Genomic DNA, 24,570 nt, shown 5'->3' with positions numbered 1-24,570 from the left:
AAGTGTTGTACTTTATGTTCTCAGCATCGCATCGCATCATTTTGCAAGTAAAGAGATTGAACGGTAAATGTGCATTGTGTATGTGCCAAGTCAGGTAGCGAACCGACACGACAAACTAAACAACCTAATCTTACTGAGAAACAATAACAAAAACCTCAGCAAGTTTACAACTCGATAAGCAAAACAACAACTCGACAAGCAAGATTTAACAACAACCCTATGTACAAAGTGTATTTCGGACGATTTGGGCGACGAAACGCATCCGAAACAGAGAGAAATAGAGGCTTTTGACACTCCTGATGCATGAAAATGCTAGGAACTTTCTTCTGGAGAGTAAAACAGGGCCAAATACGCAGATTGCAGCATGGCCGGCCACTTTTGGGAGTTGGCCGACCAACCTTTTGCATTTGAGGGGAGGAGAGGTGGCCGGCCTGCTGGAAAGGTGGCCGGCCGGCCACTTAGTTCAGCCACCACCAAATTTTCGACACGTGTCCCCCCGAACAGTGCCTTATCCTCTTTAAAAGTCCTAGCTCCGTGGCTTATTCATTTCATCTCAGTTTTGCACCAAAATGGAGGCGTTTCTCGTTGAAAATCCCACAGCTTCGATTGCTTCTTTAGACAGCTCGGAAAAGTTGAACTTCCGGGGCTTTGGCTTGAATGCACTATTCACGCTAAGCTGCACTCCGCTACACCTTCCTTTCCTTCATGCCTCGACAAGGTTTTGGAACCCGGTAACGCATGTCTTTAGCTTCGGCGGGCAAGAGGTATGTCCAACTTTCGAAGATTTTCAAGCTTTGATGGAATCCGAAAGTTGTGAAGAAATCTTGCCTCAGTTTCGCTTTGGCCACGCCCAAGCTTTAGGGCGGATGTGTGGACTCACCACGCATGACGCTCGGTCTCTGACCTGTAATGGGGAACTGGACATCCTCGGATTGATTTATCGCTTTTCTAACGCTGGTGATCGTGGCGACCATCATTGGCAAGGTTTCCGACAATATGCCCTTTGCTTGTGTATGCTATCTCATTTTCTGCTTGTGTCGGGCTTTGGTGGATCTAGCATTCGCCTGATTGAAGTTGCTCAAGGCTTGAAAGATGGAAAGAGTTGTATTGTGATGACACTGGCTGAGACGCTGATGGGCTTGGATGCTTTCCATCGCCGGGAGACGACCAGATTTGCGGGGAGTCCACTACTGCTACAGGTAATGTTTCCCACCCATTTTTGACATATGTAATGCTCACATCACTCGGCCCTCAGGCTCGGTTTTTCTCACAAAATCCTTTTCTCACTTTTTTTCTCAGCGCACATCTCTCTATTCTTCAATCTCTCATTTTTCATCCCTCCCCAGGTATGGTTGATGGATAAATTACAAGTTGTGGACTCTTGCCTAGCCTACTCGGCTCGCGGCTACTTCTTTCGACAACGCCTAGTCGATGCCTTTGATGAGGGATGGTGGTTCGACTGGATGTGCAATTTGTCTGCAGATCGCATCGCCTGGCGCTGCCCTTGGCTCAGTCTCCCGGCAATGAGCTATAGTATGTTTCGGCAGACCGGGATCCAGTTGGTTGGTCTGACTCACTGTGTATTCTACTTTCCGTTCCGGTTCCAACGCCAGTTTGGTCATGATCAGACTTGCCCGCCAGAGGGGATAGAGTATCCGGCTGCCTTCCCAGTTCGAGGTGCACAGCTTGCCCGATATGCCACAGCATGGAGGACAAGAGAACTCCTGGCCCCCGCTCCCACTTTCAGTTATACTTTGTCTGACGAGTGCCTGGATTGGCTCAATGAAGAGGCACAGATTGGGCCCAGCTCGGTATCAGAAGCTTCGACCAGCTCTGGGAGGGGGTGCAGGGACAGCTGACTTGACTATGCCCCGAATTTATTGCTTTATTAGTACTTTCAAGTTTTCTTTATGAATGTAATAAAAAGCAACTTCAATTGTATACAATAGCAGGAGAACTCTGTTTTGAAATCAATGAAATTGAAGGTTGTGGTATTGAAAATTTTCCGCTTTGGTCCAAAATGGTCTTAGTTGTAGAAAGATTAATTTGAACAAAGTCAACTTTTATTAAAACTTTTCAAAACCATTTTCGATATGGATCAGAACTGGACACGCTTGAGATTTGTCACTGAGATGTACAACCCCGGATCCCTGCAACTAGAAAGTTGCCCCTAGTTTGAAAGTACCGCGGCACTGCATGGCAACGGAAAGTTGCCCCTAGTCTGAATAGCACTGCACCGGAGATTCAAACGGATGCTGATAGACAAAGATGACTGAGATGATCAAATGGACAAAGTTGATCGGGGAAAAGTTTATGGCTGAACTTCAAGATGAAGTTGCCTACGTATCCCGAAGATGGGAATCAAGCCTTACGTAGTTCAGGCTTAGGTTCACTCGAGTATTTTCACTCTCCTTTTACGCTCTAACTTTTGTCAAGGCCGCCCTTTGCGGGTTTTCAACCTTGCGAGCTCAGTTTTTATATTTTCTAATTTTTTGTGCTCTAACTTTTGCCTAGGTCGCCCTTTCGGGTTTTCGGCCTAGCGAGCCTCTCATGGGTAATATTTCTTCAACTTGTCCATGTTGATTGGTTGTGAAAACTCTAGGCCATCTAGATCCATCAGAACCACAGCTCCACTTGACCAGATAGCTTTAATGATGTAGGGACCAGTTCAATTGGGTCGGAACTTGCCCCTTGGGTCGTGGATGGGAGCTCGGTTGTCCTTGAGCACCAAATCTCCTTCCTTTAGATTCCTGGACTTAACTTTCTTGTTGAAAGCCCGGGCAATTCTGCGTTGATAACCTTGAACATGGTACAGTGCTTTCAATCTTCTCTCATCAAAGAGCATGAGTTCCTCAAATCTACTCTGCTGCCAATCTGCTTCGGCTATTTGACACTCAGCCAACACTCGCAATGACGGAACCTCAATCTCGTTAGGTAGAACGGCCTCCATCCCTTAAACCAATGAATACAGAGTCGCTCGGGTAGAAGTTCTAATTGAAGTCCTGTAGCCCCACAGAGCAAATGGCAGCTTATTTGGCCAATCCCGGTAGGTTTCCACCATGTTCTGCAGTATGTGTTTGATATTCTTGTTGGCGGCCTCGACCGCTCCGTTGGTTTGCGACCGGTATGTGGATGACTTATGGAAAACCACGTTGTATTTTTCCAACAAGTCAATCACTTCCTTCTTGAAGTGGGAACCGTTGTCCGAAATGACCTCGTTTGGGACCCCGTAGCGACAGATGATGTTTCTGATAAATTTTGCAACGTGCGACACCTTCAATACCGCATACGATTGGGCCTCGACCCACTTTGTGAAATAATCTATCGCGACCAGGATGAACTCATGCCCATTTGACCCCTTCGGAGTGACAGCCCCGATCACATCAATTCCCCAAACTGAAAATGGCCATGGCGAAGTCATGTTGTATAGCTTCGACGGCGGGATATTCATGCGGTTTGCATGAATCTGACATTTGTGGCATCGCCGAACAAAACCGATACAATCCTCCTCCATGGTGGACCAGTAGTAACCTTGCCTGAGGATCTTCCGTGCTAGCATTACTCCGTTCATATGTGCACCGCATTCTCCTCCATGGATGGCCTCCATCAGGCGCTTCGATTCCTCGGTTTCAACACATAGCTTATGCATTCCCAGATGACCTCTCTTATATAGCTTACCCCCACAGATGATGAACTGAACGGCCATTCTTCTGATTGCCCTTTTATCCTTGGCATTTACCCCTGGCGGGTATGCTTCCTTCTCCAAGAAATTCCAAATGTCATAATACCAGGGGTTTTCGTCCTGAACCTCATCTATAGCAGCGATCGACTCATAGGCTGGCGCAAATTTCTGGTCAATGACGACTGGACGCATCCAGATTCCAAACGGGATGCCTATCATGGAAGATAGAGTTGCTAAAGAATCTGCGAACCTGTTGTTCTCTCTTGGAAGATGAGCAAAGTTTAGCTTTTCAAACCGAGGAATTAACAGGTCCAAGGTCTGGTGATACATCATCATCTTTTCTTCTTTGACCTTCCAGTCTCCTTTTGCTTGAGACACAACAAGGTTTGAATCCCCGATGACGTCCAACCATCTTGCTCCTAGTTCCAGGGCTGCTTCTATACCGGCAATGCATGCCTCGTATTCTGCTTCGTTGTTCGAGACTTTGAACAGGAGTTTGAAGGCTAGAGGGATACGGGAATTGTCGGGTGCTATCAGCAACACTCCTATCCCATACCCGTACTGATTTGACGCTCCGTCAAAGTACATCGTCCAATACTCGTCGTCGATGTGCAAAATGGCTTCATCTGGGAATAAGTATTCAACTGCTTCACCTCCTTCCACTGGATGATCGGCTAAGAACTCTACCACTGCTCTTCCCTTGACTGACTTGCGTGTTACATATTTCAGGTCGAATTCGGAGAGCAACAACAACCAACGAGCTAGCCTACCCGTAAGTGCCGGTTTCTCGAAAAGATATTTGATGGGATTGAGTCGTGAAACCAACATTACGGAGTGAGCTAACAAGTAGTGCCGCAGCTTCCTGGTAGCCCATACCAAAGCTAAGCAAGCCTCTCCAATGGCGTATAGCGAGTCTCATACTCTAGCATCTTCTTGCTCAGATAGTAGATGGCTCTCTCCACCTTGTCCTCTGATTCTTGCGTGAGCATATTGCCCATTGTGGTCTCGGTCACTGAAAGGTATAATATCAACAGTTTCCCCGGTTCTAGCGGTGATAACACGGGCGGGTTCTGTAAATATTCCTTGATCTGTTCAAAAGCAGCTTGGCATCGGCCGTCCCATTGGAATTTCTTGCCTTTCTTCAGGAGACCAAAAAGTGGTTCACAAGTCAAGGTTAATTTTGAGATAAACCATCTTATGAATTGCACTTTACCCAGAAAGCCTCGCACCTCATTTTCAGTCCTTGGTGGTGGCATTTCTAAGATGGCCTTGATCTTTGAAGGGTCGACTTCGATGCCCCTTTGTGTAATCAGAAATCCCAGCATTTTTCCCGCTGTAACACCGAACGTACACTTCTGAGGATTTAGTCGCAGCCGAAATTCTCTGATCCTTTGAAAGAACTTTTACAAGGCGGTGTAGTGGCCCTCTCTTTCTTTGGACTTGACAATCATGTCGTCCACGTACACCTCAACCTCTTTGTGGATCATATCATGCAATATTGTAGTCGCGGCCCGTTGATATGTAGCTCCAGCATTCTTTAACCCAAACGACATCATTCTGTAGCAGTAAGTCCCCCACGGGATGGTGAAAGTAGTCTTTTCCCTGTCTTCTGGTGCCATCACTATCTGATTGTAACCTGAGAAGCCATCCATGAACGAAAGCAGAGCATGCCTCGCTGTGAAATCCACAAACTCATCAATATGCGGCAAGGGAAAATCATCCTTCGGACTAGCTCTGTTCAAATCCCTGAAATCCACGCACACTCGGATCTTGCCATCCTTCTTCGGTACTGGGACGATGTTGGCCAACCATGTCGGGTATTCGGATACCAGCAGGAAGCCTGCGTCGATTTGCTTGGTGACCTCTTTCTTAATCTTGAGAGCCCAGTCGGGGCGGATCCTCCTGAGTTTCTGCTTAACAGGTCGGGCCTCGGGGTCAAGAGGGATCCGATGCTGTACAATCTTAGGATCGATTCCAGGCATGTCTTCGTAGGACCACGCGAAAACATCTTTGAAATCTTTTAATAAAGCGACTAAGCGCTTGCGTTACTCTGAAGACAACGTGGACCCGATCTGGACCAGCTGTGGGTCCTCCTCAGTACCAATATTTACTGTAGTGATTTCATCAACCAGGGGTTTGACAAATCTTTCCTGCTCTTGTTCAATTAAGCGTTGCAAAACCGGAGGAACTTCGTCCTCGTCGTTTTCATCAAGATTTTGAAAGTCTGAGTTAATGCAATAAATCAAGGGCACAGAAAAGTACTCAGAAACCACAGCTACTTGATTCTCATTAAGCACATCCAAATCGTCCGATTCCTCGGTTACAACAGACTCAAAAGAGAAAGAAAAAGACGACTTGGACAAGACTGTGGCATCCGGGTTATCATCCCCAGGATTACCAGACTCAGACTCAGTCGAGCTGGAACTTGATTCCGACTCACAAGACTCGGTGGAATCAGATTCCGGCTCACTACTTGACTCGGTACTGCTGGACAAAAATCCCTCTTCATACTGCCAAATGAGAGAGAGTGCGATAGATGCATCCAAAATAGTTGCTGGCGGGCCCGCAGTCATTCCATTCCTGATCACGCATACCGAGAAGTTATCCCCCAAGCACTCCTGGTCGATCGGAGGATCTGAAAGTAGACACGCCAGTGCTACGTCCATTTCAAGTTCGGTGTCCTCAGACTGCACTTTGTTACTCTGTTCAACCTCAGCTGATGGGTCTGTCTGCTCTTCGGCAACGTCATCCCCGGATAACTGCAGGTCAAAGAAAATCTTAAACCCCGGCACGCGCTTCCTCTCCGCGTTCAGCCATGGCTCTGGGAAGCCACAAAATGGGAAGTCCTCCCCCTCTCAGACGAAGCGTCCATTCAGGGTACCCTGAATGGGTCGATGCATTAACTCAAAAGGCTTCCCTGCCTTCTTTACTTTGGCTCTCCCAGCCATCTCTTTACCCTTCCTCACCCAGTCCTCTTTGGTGGGCAGATAACCCAAGCCAAAGGTATGAGGATTGTGCGGCACTTCGGCCAATGCTGCGGCGCCCTTCCGGCCGCTCTTTCCCAATCCCATCCCAGGGATGTGTTGTAGCTTGTTCATGAGGTATACAGATTGAGCACTGACATATACTCCTTCATTAACAGCCATGATATTCTGCACAACCCGAGCCTCAGCCAGAGTAAACCCTGATAAGAACACATCTTCCATGCCGTGCTCGATTTCCAAGACTAGTGTAGACACTTCTGGCGGTGGATGGATTGATGAATTCCCAAAAACAATAGCTACCCCTTTCCCGTGAGGGTACTTCAACATCTGATGCAAGGTGGAAGAGACTGTCTTGACCTGGTGCAACCATGGTCGCCCCAAAAGTAGGTTAAAGGTTGCGAAAACGTCCAAGACATGGAATTCAACGTTGTGTTGTCCTGGACCAACCTGGGTCTGAATTTTGACAGTCCCCATCACCTCCCTGCTGGTGTTATCATAGGCTCTGATCACTTGAGTAGTTAGCACGAAGTTCGCGGGCTTCAACCCGATCGCATATGTCGTCCTTGACGGGCATACATTAATGGCGGATCCCATGTCGATGAGAACCACTGGCACCCACTTGCCTCTACATTCCACGGAGATGTAAAGGGGTTTGTTATGATTTGCGTCCTTAGGCAGCAGTTCTTTATCTGAAAAGGTCAACGTCGGGGAACCTCCTCCCGGAAAAACCAATCCAACCAGCTGCTCCGGCGTGGTGTCTATAGAAAGCTTGGCCTTGTCCATGGCTGAAAGGACAGCCTGTCTGTACACTCGTGAAGCCATAAGCAGTCCCCAGATGGGGATGTCTGCTTGTATCTTCTTTAACTGTTTGAGTATAGCCTCCTCTTCAAGCTGTTTCTCCTTCTGTTTCTCAGCTTCTTTATCCTTCCCAGATGCCTCTAGCTGGTCCAGGTGCGGGGGCTTGAAATACCGCCCGCTCCTCGTCATATGGTCGACCTCTCCGACATACCAGGTGTCGTCTGGCTGATGGTTTCCCCAATCTTCATCTGTGTGGGCAAGACATAAATCATCGTCTTTCCACCACATTCCGTCAGCGGCCAACAGACACCTGTCCGGCCCCGGTATGATCGTACTCGCAGTACCTTCAGCCCGCATGCCCGCAGCATCTTCTATTCTTGTGCCCACAGCACCCTCGGCCCCTTCATGGGCTTTTGTCTTCCTGATTCTCTCAGAATCCCAAAACTTTTCTTGTTCCGCCTGTGTCGGTGTAGTTTGTTGTTCAACTTTCTGTGCATCCACAATGCTCAAGTCCCGAGCGAAATTCTTCATACCGGCGCTCTCCGGCAATGTAATCTGACTTCCGGCCCTTCTGGCCACAGTTGATACTCTCGCCCCTGCCGGGCCCTGTTCTGGTTGGGACTCTTCCACCACATCCGGTTGATCATCCAGCCACCCAGTGGCCTCTGCTGATTCCTCATAATCAAACCAGTTGACTGCCGCGCCCCCTGATTCTTGGTCATCGAAAAACTGTAGGTTGGCAAAGTCCTCCTCCGCAGCCGTCAAATCATTTGCCCCTTGCTCAAAGCCATCCTCCTGGATCACACACAGTTCTTCCTTCTCTAGCAATTCTATACCCAGCCCAATTTGGCCTGTTGACAAGATATACTCACTCGGATCATAGACTTCCCCAGCAAAACTCTTAGACTGTTCAAACCCAGACTCAACAATTCTATTCTTTTCTGAAGTCTGCACTGCCCCATCTTCGATGGTCACCACCGTCGGCTCTGGTTGGGTTGTGGAGATGTCCATCATGCATAAAGAGTCGGTGTAGTCAAGAAGGAGCACCTTCGGCTTGGGTAGGTGGGATGGGGTGATATAGATACTAGGATCGTAAAATGCGACCCCAATTTGGATAAAATTGATTCTATTGGGAGGGGGAGCTTGGTTATGCCGTGGGAGAGGATTGGTTGTGACATTGGGTTTGTCGGGAGGCGCAATCACCTGCTTGTCAATAAGATCCTGGATCTCATGACGTAATCTAAAACAACGGTCGGTGTCGTGACCGTGTTGTTGGTGATACGCGCAGTATTTTGCTGGGTCATGAGAGGGAGGGAGTGGATTTGGTAGTGGCCTCGGCTCCAGGGGCTTCAAATGCTTTTTTCTGATTAATACCCCTAGAGCTTTGGACAGGGGCATGTATAAGGGTGTGAAGGTTCTTTGGCCTCTGGGTTGGTATTTGGTGGTTTGGGTGTTACTTTCGGATGCACCGGAGAAGGGCGTGGCTACCATGGGTCTTAGAAGGGGAGGGGGAATGGTGGTGACCATGCTCACCTCTGAAGCTCTTGCAGTTGCAGCGCCACTCGGGCCTGCGTTGTTGTTACGGTTGAAAGTCCTCCTTGGTTGCTCCCTATCTTGGTTGATCAGACCCTGTTTCATTGCATCTTCAATCTGTACTCCCATCTCGTGCAGATCTGAAAAAGTGGAAAAGGGGAGTATAATCATCTTTTGCATCAATTTTGGCTGGAGATTGCACACAATTATCCTGATCTGGTCTTTATCGGTGGGCCTTAAAGTCATCATCGAGGCCTTCGCCCTCCACCGGGTTACGAAATCCGAGAAACTCTCCTTGGGCTCCTGCCTTGTTGTTTCAAGATCACGAGTTGTAATCTCGATTTGGGTGTTGTAAGAGTATTGCGAAACAAAGGCTTCAGCCATTTCATCCCAACTTCGCTTGACATCATCCTCCAATTTTGCATACCAGATGGCGGCTACACCCGACAAGGTCCGGCCAAATAGTGAAAGTTTCTGGGGTCTAGTTAGGCCCATTGGCTGCAGTATATCTGAGAATAGCCGGAGGTGGACCATGGGATCCCCAGACCCGTCGAAGCGATCGATCTGCGGCATTTTAAATCTATCTGGTAGCGTCACGGCCACATCGGTATATCCGTCTTCGATATTCGGAATAGCCTTTACCCCTTGTGATTTTTTAAAAAGCTTCTCGAGCTTGCTCAATTTCAGTGCTGTTGGGTCTATTTTGAACTCGAAGGCAGAGTCCGGTTGGTTGATAGGCGTAGGCGCCTTGGACAGTTGAGGCAGAAGTGGGGGCAGGGCCGGCCCCGTTGGAAGGTCTGTGACCTCCTGGACGTTCTAGACATTTGGCAAGGTGTTCCGGGCATTTGGCAGGGCATTTTGGACAGTTGGTGTCTGCTCTGGTAACGGGATCCCTGGTGGGGGAGGAACTGGATGTAAGGCTGACGCTCCGGCTTGCTGCTGGAGCTGGGTAATTAGCTCCGCCTGCTGGGCCATGATTGTGGCCTGCTGTTTAGAGAATTCCGCTTGGCGGACAGCGTCCTCCTGCATTTGCTTCATGCTCTCTTGGAGCTAACGCATCATTTCCTCCATTCCAGCTACGCTCTGCTGATCCTGCTGGCTGACTGGTATGTGTATTTCTATGGCAGAAACTAAAACCTTAGCCCGATTGTTCACTGCTAGGGTAGACCACTGTTCTGGTAACCTCTGCTCAGACACACTGCGTTTTCTTGGCCTTCTTCTGACAACTGGGGGTAGAGAATGAAACACTGGCTGTCCGTCAACCAGATCCTCGGATCGATTGAGCCGGCGACCTCTTGTCCAGAGTGCTTGGGGAATATCTACTAGGTCGGAAGCAATTGTGCTAAAACCTGCCCTAGTAAAAAGGTAAATAAAGCAATAAGGAAATAAATAAACAGATAAACGGACAGCATAACAGTTTAAAGTAAATACACAACACACAGCTGGGTATAACAACACATGGTCGATAAGCTGAATACACATTGTCCTCAATCACTGATCATTATCCCTGAATCACTGTCCCCAAAGACTGAATCTGATACCCGCAGATAACTGATTCTTAAACACTGATTGATGCCCGCAGGCTTGATGCCCCAAACTCGTAAACTGATACATGCAACCCCTGTAGAGACACATCTCTGATAGCACATAACAGATAAGTGAGAGCCAAAACACCCCTCTATTGGGGTAGGGTTTTCCCTGTCCTATTTTGTCAGGAGCTAGGGTTTCACTACGCACGCAGCAGTTTCAAACAACCTATAAACGGGTAAGCAACCTGTCCTAGTTTGGAATGGTCACTATGGATCCGAATATGCACTAGGTCGAATGGTCAAAAAGGGTGCCCCGGTAAAATCGGGGTTTGTGTTTCCATACTGGCAGAGCCCATAACCAGTCAGCCTTATGGTCATGCCTTGACAAGACAAGCCTCCGGCAAACCGTTTAGGAATAACAGATGGCAAACACGGTGTCCTAGGCGCACCAATGCACATGCAATGCAAAGAAACACACAAGTGTAGTAAAAAACAGCTATCATGAGTTCGAGTCAAGTTCTCTAAATTCCCAGCGGAGTCGCCAGAAACTGTAGACGTCCTCGAACGCCCCGGGAGGAATGAGGTCTCGTTCTGTTCGATATTGGGCTCACTATAGCTCAGGACTCTCAAATTGTCACGGTTCTTAATCTGAACCAAAGAGTCCAAATCCGGCAAATCGTTTTGAGAAAACAAATTTTGAAAGAAGTGCCAAACATGGACTGCTTTGCCAGATACAGAGTCGCCACCTAAATGTTTTATTTTGGGGAAATCTAGGAAACCCTGACTCGTTTGCCTAAGGCCACGTGTCCGTCATCACCAAAGTTGCCTCGGCTCGGGAACTTGGGTACGATTGGGGAAGGTCACTTCGTGAGCACCCCCGCTCGCCCGATCAAAGATCGGCCTCTACTAACCATGATATCTATTTTTGAAAACATTATGCGTTCTTATTCCGGTTATTAGCCTAGATTTACTATGTGATGCGCATAGCATACAAGTATAGACTGGATTGCCTGAATTGGAACAAAACATTTCATGTTTGTTTGTTTGAAAATGGATTGATGGTGCTACCCGCAAGTAGGCTAAGACGTGGATTTGCCACCCTCCAGTGGGTTTAGAAAACATGATTTTGCCACTATCTAGTGGGCTCAAAACACACATTTGATGAATTGTTCCAATCCAAATAACCCAACCTTCACCCACAGGCATTCAGGCAGATATATCACATAAACAATTAGCCCCATGGTAAGCATGCTATCATGGCAGTCAGTCACACGCATGCAAGGATGCTAAAGCATAAAACTTACCGAGTACTCCAAGCCAAAACAGAAGCTAATTAGAAATCCATGCATGATCCTAATTATACAGAAATGCCTAACGCAACACATGCAAAAGTGCAACTATAGCAGGCTCGGCTATTCTAGACATGGCATATGAAATGCTACAGCTAACATGTATTTAACTTGGAATTGAAAATACAATGCTGTTAGTATGATGCGCCGAGCCCGGTGCATGCAAGACAGATGAAATGAATGCAAACACGCTATCATACTGTATGCTAATAGAAACATGCCCTAATCTAACCATCATAAGCGGGTAAATAAAAGGGAGAAAGACGTGGGGTTGGAAGACATACATCATACACATGCACACTTATTACAGTTGTGCCCTCGCGCGGAGGGTCCGAATAAATAATATACAGTCTCAAATGAATAATTACAGTCCAAATATGTACAAAACCCTAATTAGTTAACAAATTAAATTAGGAAAGCAATAAATTGGCATGCAAGCCAGGGACTGCCTCAAATCTGCTTCGGATGATGAATGACGCATGCTCAGGTTGCCTTGTGCGGAGAATCCCTCGCGATGCCCCGGTTTGCCTCTGTTTGCAATTGTTCTTGGAATGCGTGTCAAGCTCTGGAAGGCTGCCGATTTCTAATTTGCTGCAACAGAGAGCAAAAAAGGGGCATGGCAAAGTATTTCCACATATATATGTATGACTACTCTTCAGGGAGTGTAGTCCTCGATCCTCGTGCCACCAATCACACATCTCGATGCATGATGGCTGAGGAATCGAATTGCACGACTCGATATGAAATGAATGCACATATAAACACAACAAGACCTAAACTCCATCATGGATAATCCGGAGTGTCGGTGACTGGGAATTGAGACACGTTCCGTCACTCGAAGTACGAAACGTCCCTCATTTCCCGTGCTCGGGCTAACTCCTATTCCAAACACAATGCAATATGCATGACGTGCATGGATGCAGTTAATATACAACCAAGCATGCACAATGCTATGAGATGGCATACACAATGCACGATGTAACCAGGCATACACAATGCTCTAACATACAACCTAGCATACGCAACGCTATGAATCGAAATCGCATACACAATGCACAATGGACTTACACCAACATGAGTGGGCCTCAGCCACCCTCACATCAGTAGCCATGAGATGAAAATGAGACTCTTGAAGTACGCGCACGCATGCACGTAAACCGAGGACCGAACCTAAGCATAACATGCAACTCTAACAAGGCATGGCAAGGCATGGAATATGATATGAAAACATGCAAATTTCAGCACTGAAATATGCTAAAAAACAGCCCCGAAACATGGAAACATGGCACCCGATGCATGGAATGAACCCTAAAATTCGAAACTCGGCACATGGAATGACTTACAGCTATACAAAGCATGCAATATTTGATCATGAAGCATGATGAAAGATGCAAGACAGTACCAAAACATGTATATTTCCAGTTTATAACAAGTCTCAAAAATAAACACAAATAGGGCTAATCTATCATGCAAAAATGACCCTAAAAGAGAGATTAAACGCCAAGGGACAGCAGATGGCCCCAAATGTCAAAGAGCCCTTAAAAAAAGTTGAAGAGGGGCTCAAAAAAAGGCACTTTACAGTTTACATAAAGCCACGAAAATAATCACAAATAAGGCCAAACTATCATGCAAGAAAAGGCCTAAAAGAGGGGTAAAGGGACAAGTGGCAGCTTCTGTTCTCAAACAGAGAAGAGCCCTTCAACAATGTTGAAGAGGGGCTCAAAAAAAGATATTTTACAGTTTATGGAAAAGTCCAAAACAACTCACAAATAGGCCTAAGATATTATGCAAAAATTGGCCTAAAAGAGAGATAAAGAAGCAAGTGATAGCAGAAGGCCTCAAACAGAGGAGAGCCCTTCAACAATGTTGAACAGGGGCTCAAAAAAAGTTATTTTACAGTTTATGGAAAAGTCCAAAAGAACTCACAAATAGGCCTAAAATACTATGCAAAAATTGGCCTAAAAGAGAGATAAAGAAGCAAGTGGTAGTAGGGGACCTCAAATAGCAGGAGGTCCTTGATCAAACATGAAAAGGGGCTCAAAATATGACTATTTACAGTTTGGGTCGGAGCCCAAAAATGCTAGCAAGTATGGCTTAGATACAAAGCAAAATAAGGCACAAAAGAGGGAAAATGGGACTCACCCTTGTAGACCAATGAACCAGCAGCTCTTGGACCAATTTTGGGAGCTCTTCACCTCTGGAAAGAAGCCTCAAGTTGCTGGAATGGAGGATGGAGGCCTTGTGCTATGAGGTGTAGGGTAAATGGTGTAGGACTAAGGGTGTTTGGAGGGTTGGAATAGAGAGAGAGGGAGTTTTAATGCAAGAGCTCCAAACAAAATTTTGTAACCTCTAGAATGCAGCTGGAAGTGCTGGTTTTATAGAGGGAGGGAGGCAAGGAAAGGAGGGGAAAATGAAATTCAAATTTCCCCCCAAAAGAGCCCCCCTCGGATACAGGATCTGGGGGGAAAAATGGGCGTATCTGTAAGAAACCAGGTGAGGGGGTCATGGCCGGCCAGGTTTTGAGGGTTCAGGTGGCCGGCCGGCCACCTCCCCTGGTCGGCCGACCAAGGGTCAAAAGGGGCAACGACAATTGCTGGTCGGCCACCTCATATTGGTGGCCTCCCATGTCTGCACAACACAACTATGTGGTTGAAACCCGGAGAATGTGAACCAGGAGAGAGAAAAACCCATTTTTTAGAGGGGGTCAAAAGGGTCAGGCACAATTACTGGTCGGCCACCAAATATTGGTGGCCTCCTAGGTGTGTACAACACAAATATGGGTTTAGGGTTCAAGAAAGTGGCCCCGGGGTGGTCAACATTGGCTTTCAAGTGAGGAAAACGGGCGTCGGAGAGCGATGAAGAAATAAAGCTGGCTTTTCAGAACAATTGCTGGCCTCCCCACCCTCCTACAAGCTTCCTAACTATGAAAATAAGGTCTCTACCAAAAATGAACCAAAACGGATGCAAAACAGAGGTTTCGAGGACCGAAATGCGCGGCCCGGGGCCCCGAAAATGGGTTGTTAAGCACCGGAGGTGGCATTCGACCACGAAGTTGGTCTCTCGAGCCACAGTGTTCCTCAAAAGGGAGGAAATAAGGTGTGTGCCAAAAATCGGAGCAAACGGAGGTGGTTAGGCGGTCCCGAACAGAGGCACACGGCCGTCGGCTCCGAAAAACCGGAAACCGGGCTCCAAACGGGAAAAATGGCCTACGACCACGAAACGTAGCCTACGGCCACTGAGAGATGGTCTGCGAGACCTCTCCCTCCCTTCGGGAAGAGAAAACAGGGAAAACAAAACCTGGTTCGCAAACCGAGGCAAGGCACGAAAGAGTCCGGAAGTGCAGAGGCAAGGCTTGCAGCCGGAACTCTGAAACTTCTGAACGAGCACAATATGCAATATCACCAAGCGCTCAACTGGTGACGTCTGAGTCTTAAGGTCGGTAAAAAATGGGGTGTCTACAATAAGTAATGCTTAAGTTTACGTGATACATCCATTAGCATTAATAGAACAGAACAGAACAGAACGTATACACGTGGGGTTACGATTAACCAGTTCTATAAAGGAACCTCCGGATCAGGGCAACAGAACAGAACAGAAACTAAGCCCCCGTGACAGGGCCTCCGGTACGGGTAACAAAGTGCAGAAAGAAATAAGTTCCATAAAGGAACCTCTGATACCGGGTAATAGCTAACATATATCACATGATGCTAAGGATGTCACGAATACATATCAGAAATTGAACAATCATTCATTGTACAGAACATATCATTTCGAAAAACAGATCTTGTTTTATCACACAGAAAATAGATACAGTTGAACATAACTTGACTAAGTTATTACTCATAGATGGCTGCAGAAGCAAATCAGATGGACTAGACATATCAGATAAATCAGGCAGACAATGGCGCGTGACCTACATAAGCACATAAGATATACACATTGAAATATAATATTACTCCCTTGATCAAACTTGACTTTTCTAGTCTTTTTCCATCTAAATAGTCCGAAGTTGTACTACGCTTATTCTTTTTCATTCAAATAAACCGGGTTCTTATTTCACATATTCTTTCGTTACTAAGCCCTTCTTTTCCAAATAGATTGATCTTTTACTTGGCTTCTTAAACAATTACCACTAGATCGATAATTCATTCTTTAACTAACTAATCTATGTTGATTGGTAGCTTATTAATCTTCATTGAATCACAAATCATGTTTAGAGTGCTTTGGAGAGAGATGAGGATAAAAATATGAACTAAATGCAACTTTTCAAAATATGCTAAAAATGGGTCTCCGCTCGAGCGCCACTTTGGTCGCTTGAGCGAACTGTAAAATTTGAAAACTTCTGGGAGCTCGATTTCCACGATCGAGCGAGACTTTCCTCGCTCGAGCGGACAACGTAAATTCTGAAAATTCCAGAATTGCAATTTAAATTTAATTTTGGTAATCAAAGCCTCAAAACATGTATTTTTGGTACATAAAAATGGAGAACCATTGTATGATTTAGTAAACACTTCCAATTAGAAAACATTCATTCAAAATCATGTTCCAATTGCCCAAATTTAGTTTTAATTCATCTTATTAATATCAACCCACAATTCTAAGATATAAATTAGGCTTTCCAATTCTTGAAATTGCATGATGCATGTGTGATTGAAACTCAATTTCATATAAGACAAATAAATTTAAACCCAAAATGGTTGTTTTCAAATTAACTTCTATGATTTTGAATCTAATTCAATTCTTACACCATTTTACTAATTCCTTTTAATGTACATGAAATTGAAGTTATAGGACCCTTAGGAAAATATTTGCATGTATGACATTAAGATTAAAACTAATTAATTTTCTATATTCAAAATTAAATCAATGTTTAATTTTCCATAAATTTGATTTTTCTTATAAATTTTTTTTCCCTTCTTCTCTTTAAAACATGAAATTGTTTACTTTAAATTCCTCAAAATCCATAATGCATGTATAAAACACTTATCAAATCCAACCAATTTTACATCATTTAGCTCAATCTATAATTTGACTTCTTAATTTATATCACAATTTAATCTCAAGCTCAAAAACTTTAAAATATGAATTAAATTCTAAAATCTTGAAAACTTACCATGCATGTAATGATAAACTTCAAATATGTGAAGGATGAAGAAAAATCAAATTCAAATATTTAATCACAACATCAATTATTTAATTATCAAACTTAACCCAAACCTTCTACATTCTTTTCTCATGTCATGAAATTAAACCCAATTACCCCTCAATTTCAGCTTGTAAATAAATCATCTACAAAATTTAAGTCTCAATTTCTTACCTTAAGTCTTCAAATTGATGAATTTCTTGACAAATTCTTGAACTTTTCTTTAGTTCTCTACTTTTCCCTAGCTTCTCTCCCTTAGTTTCTCCTCTTCTTGAGCTGAAATTTCTCCCTCCTCTCTCTTGGTTCTCTCTCACGGGTTGCCCATACAAAGATGAAGCTACACTCTCTTGATTTCAATCTCACTCCAGCACAAGGGTGCTTCCAGTAAGTAATAAATAAAAAAAAAGAGTTGCCTACTCTCTCCTCAAACACACACACACCATTCCTTACACTGCACACGTGCACTTACCCTTGAATACCAACACATCATTCACATGCGCGCGCACACAGATTGCTTAGTACACACGCCCACATACACCCTCAAATTTAACACCATTCAATTTATGATTAAACTAACTTAATTAGGCAACACTTAATCTAAATAAATATTGATTAATACATAATTAAATTAATTGTAACAAATCATAAATCTCTCATAATTTAATTAATCTATTTGACTTCCATTAGAGCCTAATTAAATATATTTAAATTTATCAGTCCAAATCAGATTTTTAATCCATATCCCAAAAGGTTCCAATTATTAAATTAAACTTATTTCCAACCTCAATTTTGGTTTCTTAAATCATTTAGGTTTTCAATTTCTGATTAGACTCCAAGTTTCCGTCAATTAAATTACATATTCAAATAGAACACCCCATAAATAAATTTAATTCGCAATAATCACAATTCTCAATCTTCATAATTTAATTAGCTTAATTAACTCCAATTTGGATTTAATTAATCAAACCTTAATTTTGCTAAACTGGAACGAATATTTAATTAAACTCCCAAATGGGTCCATAATTAAGATTAAATTGACTCAACTTCTTAATTTCACTTCTTTAAACCATTTGGACCCTTAATTTTCAATTCCCAAAATAAGCACTTAATAGAACCTTAAATGAATCAATCTCCATACTTTTCGTGAATTCCAGATTAAATTATAATAATCGGCACTTAAATTTCAAACCCTCTTAATTACCCAAGTACTAGTCATTATACGTGATGGAGTCGTTATAGCCTTCCCCCCTTTAGGAACTTTAGTCCTCAAAACTTAAGATACTTGTACAGAAAATCAATCATATAACTTGATTTCACTTCAATTCCTCCCCTTAGGTAACTCCTTTTTCATTGGACTTCTTCACGTAAATTGAACTTAGTTCCAATCACTTAATGGTTAATAACCCAAATTGGCGATTCATTAACGTTTCTATTGACATCAATCATATAACTTAGATACCTTAGTTCGTCAATCTATAATTCAGATCAAGTTTTAACTTAGATACCTTAGTTCGTCAACCTATAGGAGGAGATTTTATTTTAAGGAATGTTTTTCAAACAGATCAAAATATTTTGCTATTGACATGTTAGATTCTTCAAATTAAATTTAATAGTCAACGCATTACTAATAACAAACACAATTTCTCGATCCTTTAGTCCTATTAACAAAAATATAATCCCGACATTATTGCTATGCAATTTGTAATTCATCCTAACCCAAAAGAACAGACATTAACTTTCATTGACTATGGTCAAGGTTCTTAAGTTATGCACATAATGTAATTTCCCCAACTAAGGTTCCACATGTTAATTTATAACAAAAATTTCCGAATTATATGGAAACGTAATCATATATTAATGGTCCCACTTTCAAACAGACATCTTGGATGACAATTATGATGGTAATTTCAAAACAGAGGAGCACATTGGATTTCAAACAGAAGCATATTTCACAGAAATTTATAGAGCCTATTGAGTAACAGATGTTGGCTTGCTCTCATATAGTAGCAGACAGTCATACAGATCAGAGCAGAACTTTACATACTTCTGTGAAATTAAAATTACTGTTTTTGAGCTCTGATCGCGGTTAGCTGCAGATTAGCAGTTTCTTAGCTGTGTTTGTTTTCTTTCTTCCTTGTTTTTCTTGTTTTGTTTGTTGGTTTCTCACCAACTAGCGCTTGGAGCTTATGTTAGCTCCACGCTCCTCTTTATTGATGTTCTGTATCTTCTTTTGATTATTTTCATCAATAAAGATTTTTCTTTGCCGATCAAAAAAAAAAAAAATTACTGTTTTTGATAATCTTTCTCATACTATCATTTCAAAGTGGTGATTCAATTTCACAGCGGGTCTACATTTTACGCGGTCTCATTAACATTCTTATTTATCTAAGACCATACTTAAATAATTCAAATTACACTGTCTTAAGCTCATTCCAATTCGAAGACCTATATAGATATATATTCATTAACTTTGATCAATTGTCACGTGGCAATTTAGGACTAAATTTTTAATTTTCTCAAATCATTACAATTAGTCAATTAAAGTTTTTATATTCCCAGAGGTTCTTTAATGGATATACTCTTGTCATTCTAAGGAAATTTACTTCCCTATTTCTCATTACGCTTTCCTTATTCTGTTTGACACTAGAATTGAATTTATTTGCAATAGGTTAAGCTATCTAATGTCGGATTCAAAATCTAGATTTAATTATGCCTACAAGATCATAATATCATTTATTTCTAATCACTATTCCAATAGGGAATTATTGTGTTTTCCTTTCTAGAAGTCTATATTTTGACTTTGTAGCTTAAGTTAATTTTAAATGTTTCTTTCAACGTTAGAAGATTCAATAGCGACATGATTTTTGTAAATTGGGTCCTTCCTTTCCACCTCTCATAAGTTTTAGTCTCCTAATGTGGAGTACAATTTTCTTTCTATTCAAACAAGGTCCCAAAAACATATAGCTTTGTTAGACTAAACATAAATCCCAATTATTTTCCATATTTATCAATTGGTCAAGTCTTGCTCATACTCTTCTAATTTTGACAATGCCAAGTCAAGTCTCAACGACGTTTTAATCATTTTTAGCAATTTCAAGTTGAGTTCTAAATGATCCAACAAATGGATTCCACCTATATCAAAACAATACATGACATACCTTGTAACGAAACATGGGATGAATCAAGCTCGTAACAAAACAATACTATCTCAAAAGAAGAATATTATTAAAATAAAAAATAGAGTACAAAGTAAAAAAGGAGGACAAGATATTCCCCTATAAAAGAAAGGAAAAGAGAGAAACAAAATTACAATGGTCAAACAACTGTCTAATCACTACTAATAAGAAACAGGGCAATTCCTTCAGCGGAGCCGAAACTGACACCCAAAATGAAGGGAAATAAGAAATCCTATCGCACTACTATTTTTTTTTTTTGTGATAAATATTATCCCATAAGCTATCCTTTGATTTATTTTTGAAAAATTTTGCATGTCTCTCTAGCCATAACACCCACACCATACCAAAAAGTCATTTCTTCATTGCCCAATTTGAGACAGTATAGTGTTCATACTGGTCAATTTTGTGAAGCAATTCTTGGCCCTTGGGCACTGAAGTGCAATTCTGTCCAAGCAGATAGCAGTCTAGCTTTATCTTTTTTGTTATTATTGTATTTCAGTACATCTCTCCCTATTTTTAGAGATGAGGTGTGAGCTTGGAAGCACAAACACTCTAAAATGGTTGTTGTGTGTCCGACACCAAGATAGCACAAACATATCCACATGCCAGAAACATGCCACATGATATGTTAATTTTTTAAATTGTTATTCTTTTGGCAAGATATGCTGGGAACACTTCATGGACACATGTCTTGTGTCTAGACACGTCTCAAGACAGCTTTATGTCTTTTTGTTTTTTTAAAAATAATTTTAGAAAGTTGATTTGGGGTCAAAATAAAATATATGGAAACAAAGAAGGGGAAAAGTGAAAAAAGAAAAACATAAGTATGCCCACACATATATATTGCTGCCTCTCATATCCGTATGCTCCTAAATTTAGATTTATATACGTAGTAAATAAAAATATGTGAAAAATTGTATTTTTTCGTATCCCCACCATGTTGGTATCCCAATTTTGTGGAAATCATTGTGTCCTGTGTACGTACCCATATCCGTGTGCGTGTAAGGGCCTCTTTTTGTGCTTCTTCGGGTGGCAGTTGAGGCAGTTTGTTTCCATGCATTTGTATTTGACCTTCCTATATTTTTTAATCCTTCAAGTGGATAATATTTTGCATGATAGGAGAAGTTACATTTTTTAACGGTACTTTTTTTAGAGTAAATAATGCAAACCCCCTGATGTAATGTTTTTTTTTTTTGGTGATGGCTGTGTCCATTTAAGAGGATGTCTTGTCCTCTTTTTGTTTCCCTCCAAGTTTATCAATAAAATTACTTTTGTTGCTGATAAATAAAATATAAAAAAAAAAATTTGTTCTTTTTGTGGTTGTTCTATAGGCTTTGTACATTTCCTTGCTTAATGAATTTCTGCGCTTCTTTTGTTTTCATTTACATGTTCATCTTGTATGTAAAGAGCTGCACCTGTTTATATGAGTGCGTTTTTATGGCTTCTTTTTTTATCTGGCTGCAGGCTTGTGCATTATACAACAACTGGTGGCCAATGTTATCAGGTGAGCAAGGATATCCCTGGTTATTTCGAGTAATTAGAGCATGGTTTGCGTTTCGAAGGTTGATGTTGTGATTTTTACTTGTTCTTGCAGCTCTCATGTATGTTTTGGTGCCTATGCCCTGTTTGTTCTTTGGTGGTGGGTCCACTCAATTCTTAATTAGCCGGGATGGTGGGGGGTGAGTATTTCTTCATTCATGCCCTTTGACATTACATTGGATGTTTATTTGTGAAACCTGCCTAAGATTTAGCATTATGATAATTTGCATATAGTGAGTATCTGAAGGTATGCTTTGGCATTTATGCTTCTCTATTAGATGGTTTATGTTTTTATTTGATTCTAAAAGGATTGTTGTCTTGTGCCTCATTTTGTATCTCCTTTATGCTTCTCTATCAGATGGTTTAACTGTGTTGTAAAGGCGAAACTGACTATAATATAACTTAGTATATAAGGAACCATTGTGTTCATGTTGAATGAATCATTTCTTTTTTCAGTCAAGTCAAGATTTTTACTAAAAGGTTCCAAACGGGTTACAAGCCTTGTGTTACCTTTTTTCAGTCAAGTCAAGATTTTTACTTTTTATTGCAAGCATATTGCTATGACTTTGATTGTGCTACCCATGTGAGGTTGTCGTGAAGTAGTAATTCACTGGTCGTCATAAAGTAGTATTCTAAATATGCTTATTCAACGACTTGTGTTACCTTTTTAACTGTCTGTTTGGATTGAGAGGCTTGCTAAGAAAAGAAAAGAAATGGAGAGAGAGATCTCTTCATCACTGGTTTGGATGATTAAGGAGATGAGAGAGTATAGTTTCCCCTTCTATGACTAGGGAAGACACTATTCTTCTCTTAATACCAATGTTTTGTTTCTCATCAAAAGTGGTGAGATTTGGTGGTGAGAAACAAAATTGCTCTTTGTAAAATTTTTGTAATACTTAAATTACACATCTAAACACAAAGCCAATATAATAAAAAGATACATGTTTCCTTTTTTTATTTATTATTCATCCAAACAAAATGGTGAGAAATGAGGTCAATGTATGCATTGTTCGGATGTAGTAGAGACGGTTATGGTCAGTTTGTTGCAATTCAGGTCAAGTTATGTTATCAAGTCTTTGTATATGTTATACTCTGTTAAATTTGATTGAGTGAGCTGTTTTGAGAATTTTGAAGAGCTTTGGAAGCTCTTTCGGGTTGCAATTTTGCAAGCTAACCATTGGTTTGGTGCCTAAGGAATTTGTGATTGATTCCAGGACTTCTTTTTAACTTCTAGTCTTTGTTAGCCAAAAAAGCATAACAAGACCTGGCTAGCCTCAAATCCCATAGCCAAAAACCCTATTTAGCAGGCCTGAATGATCCGTCCTGGAACAGTTGAGCCAATTGCATACACAAATAACCGAATCCAGTTCCAAATGTTGTTATTGGGTACTACTCGTGGACATTATTCAGAGTCCAGAACAGTTCATAAACCTTAACCTTGTCCAACTAAACTTCCAAAATATTATCCTTTATTTATGTGCTCCAGAAACCATAGAACTTAATAGCCCCACTACTTGTTAGCCACAAAAAACCAATGAAATCTCTCTCTCTCTCTCATATGATTTTGCAAATTGTTTGTGCACCTCGGCTAGTGCTCAAATAGATATGCTGTATTCGCTGGAATTGCAGTTTCTTTTCCTTCTTGTTTATTCTTATTTTTATTTGTATTTGCAGCTGGATGGATGCTGCCAAGTTTTTAACAGGGGCTTCATCGGTGGGCAGCATAGCCATTCCAATTATCCTCAGGCATGCAGATTTGATTGGGGCAGGAGCTATGTGGATCGAATTTTTCTCCTTTTTCATATTCGTCTGCACTGTCATGTGTTTTCATCGCGCTAGCCTTGAAGATGAGTGGTGATGAATATATATTCAGGACATCAAAGTGATATATACTCAAATCATTGTGATTGGTTCTATTACCATCATCGAGTGTAAAACAGGTTTAATGGCATAACTAGTAGGAAAGTAGGAAATGAAAGGGACATAATTGTCCACTTCTACTATGTAAAAAAGCTAGAATTTCTTTTTTATACATCTTTGAAAGACTGACTTGCTGTATTTGAATCCCCAGCTTGAGTTTCCACTGTTCTAGTGTAGACTTTATTGCATGAAGAAGATTGATATCATGAAATGCCCAATGTTGATTTTCAAAATTGTTTGCTTTTAAAGTTCTAAAAATTCTAGTGCATTCATATGACTTATGACTCGGTGAGTCGTAACTTCAATGACTTGGTGGAAATTTGGAAATCAAATTAATTCTCTTTGGAGGAGGGCTATATGTAGCAAATACAAAATAGATGAGGCTTGTTGGAATCCACCGGTAAGTTTCTCCTACAAACATTCTAGAGTGTGGAAAGACATCTTATCTATTGGGAACCATTGCAGTAATATTTTCAATTTTTATGCGGATAATTGTCAAATTAAAGTGGGGGATGGAAATAGAATCAAGTTTTGGCATGACAAATGGTGTGGCAACACTTGCCTTAAGAATGATTTTCCCCTCCTTTTCAATCTCTCAACTGATAAAGATGGTTCTCTTCATCAATACTTTGATAGGAAAACCAGCCCAAATACTTGGAATTTTCCCATTGGAAGAATGATGCTTTCTTGGGAATTGGAGGAAGAAGCTAGTTTGATTGAAGCCCTATCGTCAGCCCCTTCTCTATCTCCATACAAAGCTGATTGTTTTTTTCTAGGCTTGTGCTACTGCAAGCACTGGCGAGTTTTCTGTTTCCTCAATTTACTCTTTTAGTAATTCCACCCTTGGTCCTCATCTTCCAATTTGTAATCATATCTGGAATAGAGCTGTCCCTCCTAAGGTTTCATTTTTCTGTTGG

The 24,570-nt window shown here is 42.0% G+C and overlaps 1 protein-coding gene across 1 annotated transcript; it reads left to right on the top strand.

The window, feature by feature from the left end:
• The first annotated feature begins 21,454 nt into the window (after nt 1–21,454).
• Nucleotides 21,455–23,864, top strand: LOC114293958 (vacuolar protein sorting-associated protein 55 homolog). The gene is made up of 3 exons (XM_028238075.2): nt 21,455–21,698; nt 21,789–21,873; nt 23,408–23,864. Exons 1-3 carry the CDS (start codon nt 21,548–21,550, stop codon nt 23,589–23,591), a joined length of 420 nt encoding a protein of 139 aa, XP_028093876.2. The 5' UTR covers nt 21,455–21,547; the 3' UTR covers nt 23,592–23,864.
• The last annotated feature ends 706 nt before the right edge of the window (nt 23,865–24,570 follow it).

This window comes from Camellia sinensis, chromosome 3, assembly GCF_055761805.1.
Source record: "Camellia sinensis isolate YWXY chromosome 3, ASM5576180v1, whole genome shotgun sequence".
NCBI classification, from domain to species: Eukaryota; Viridiplantae; Streptophyta; class Magnoliopsida; order Ericales; family Theaceae; genus Camellia; species Camellia sinensis.
The sequence above is the reverse complement of the archived record's forward strand: the minus strand, read 5'-3'. Positions and strand labels throughout refer to the sequence as shown.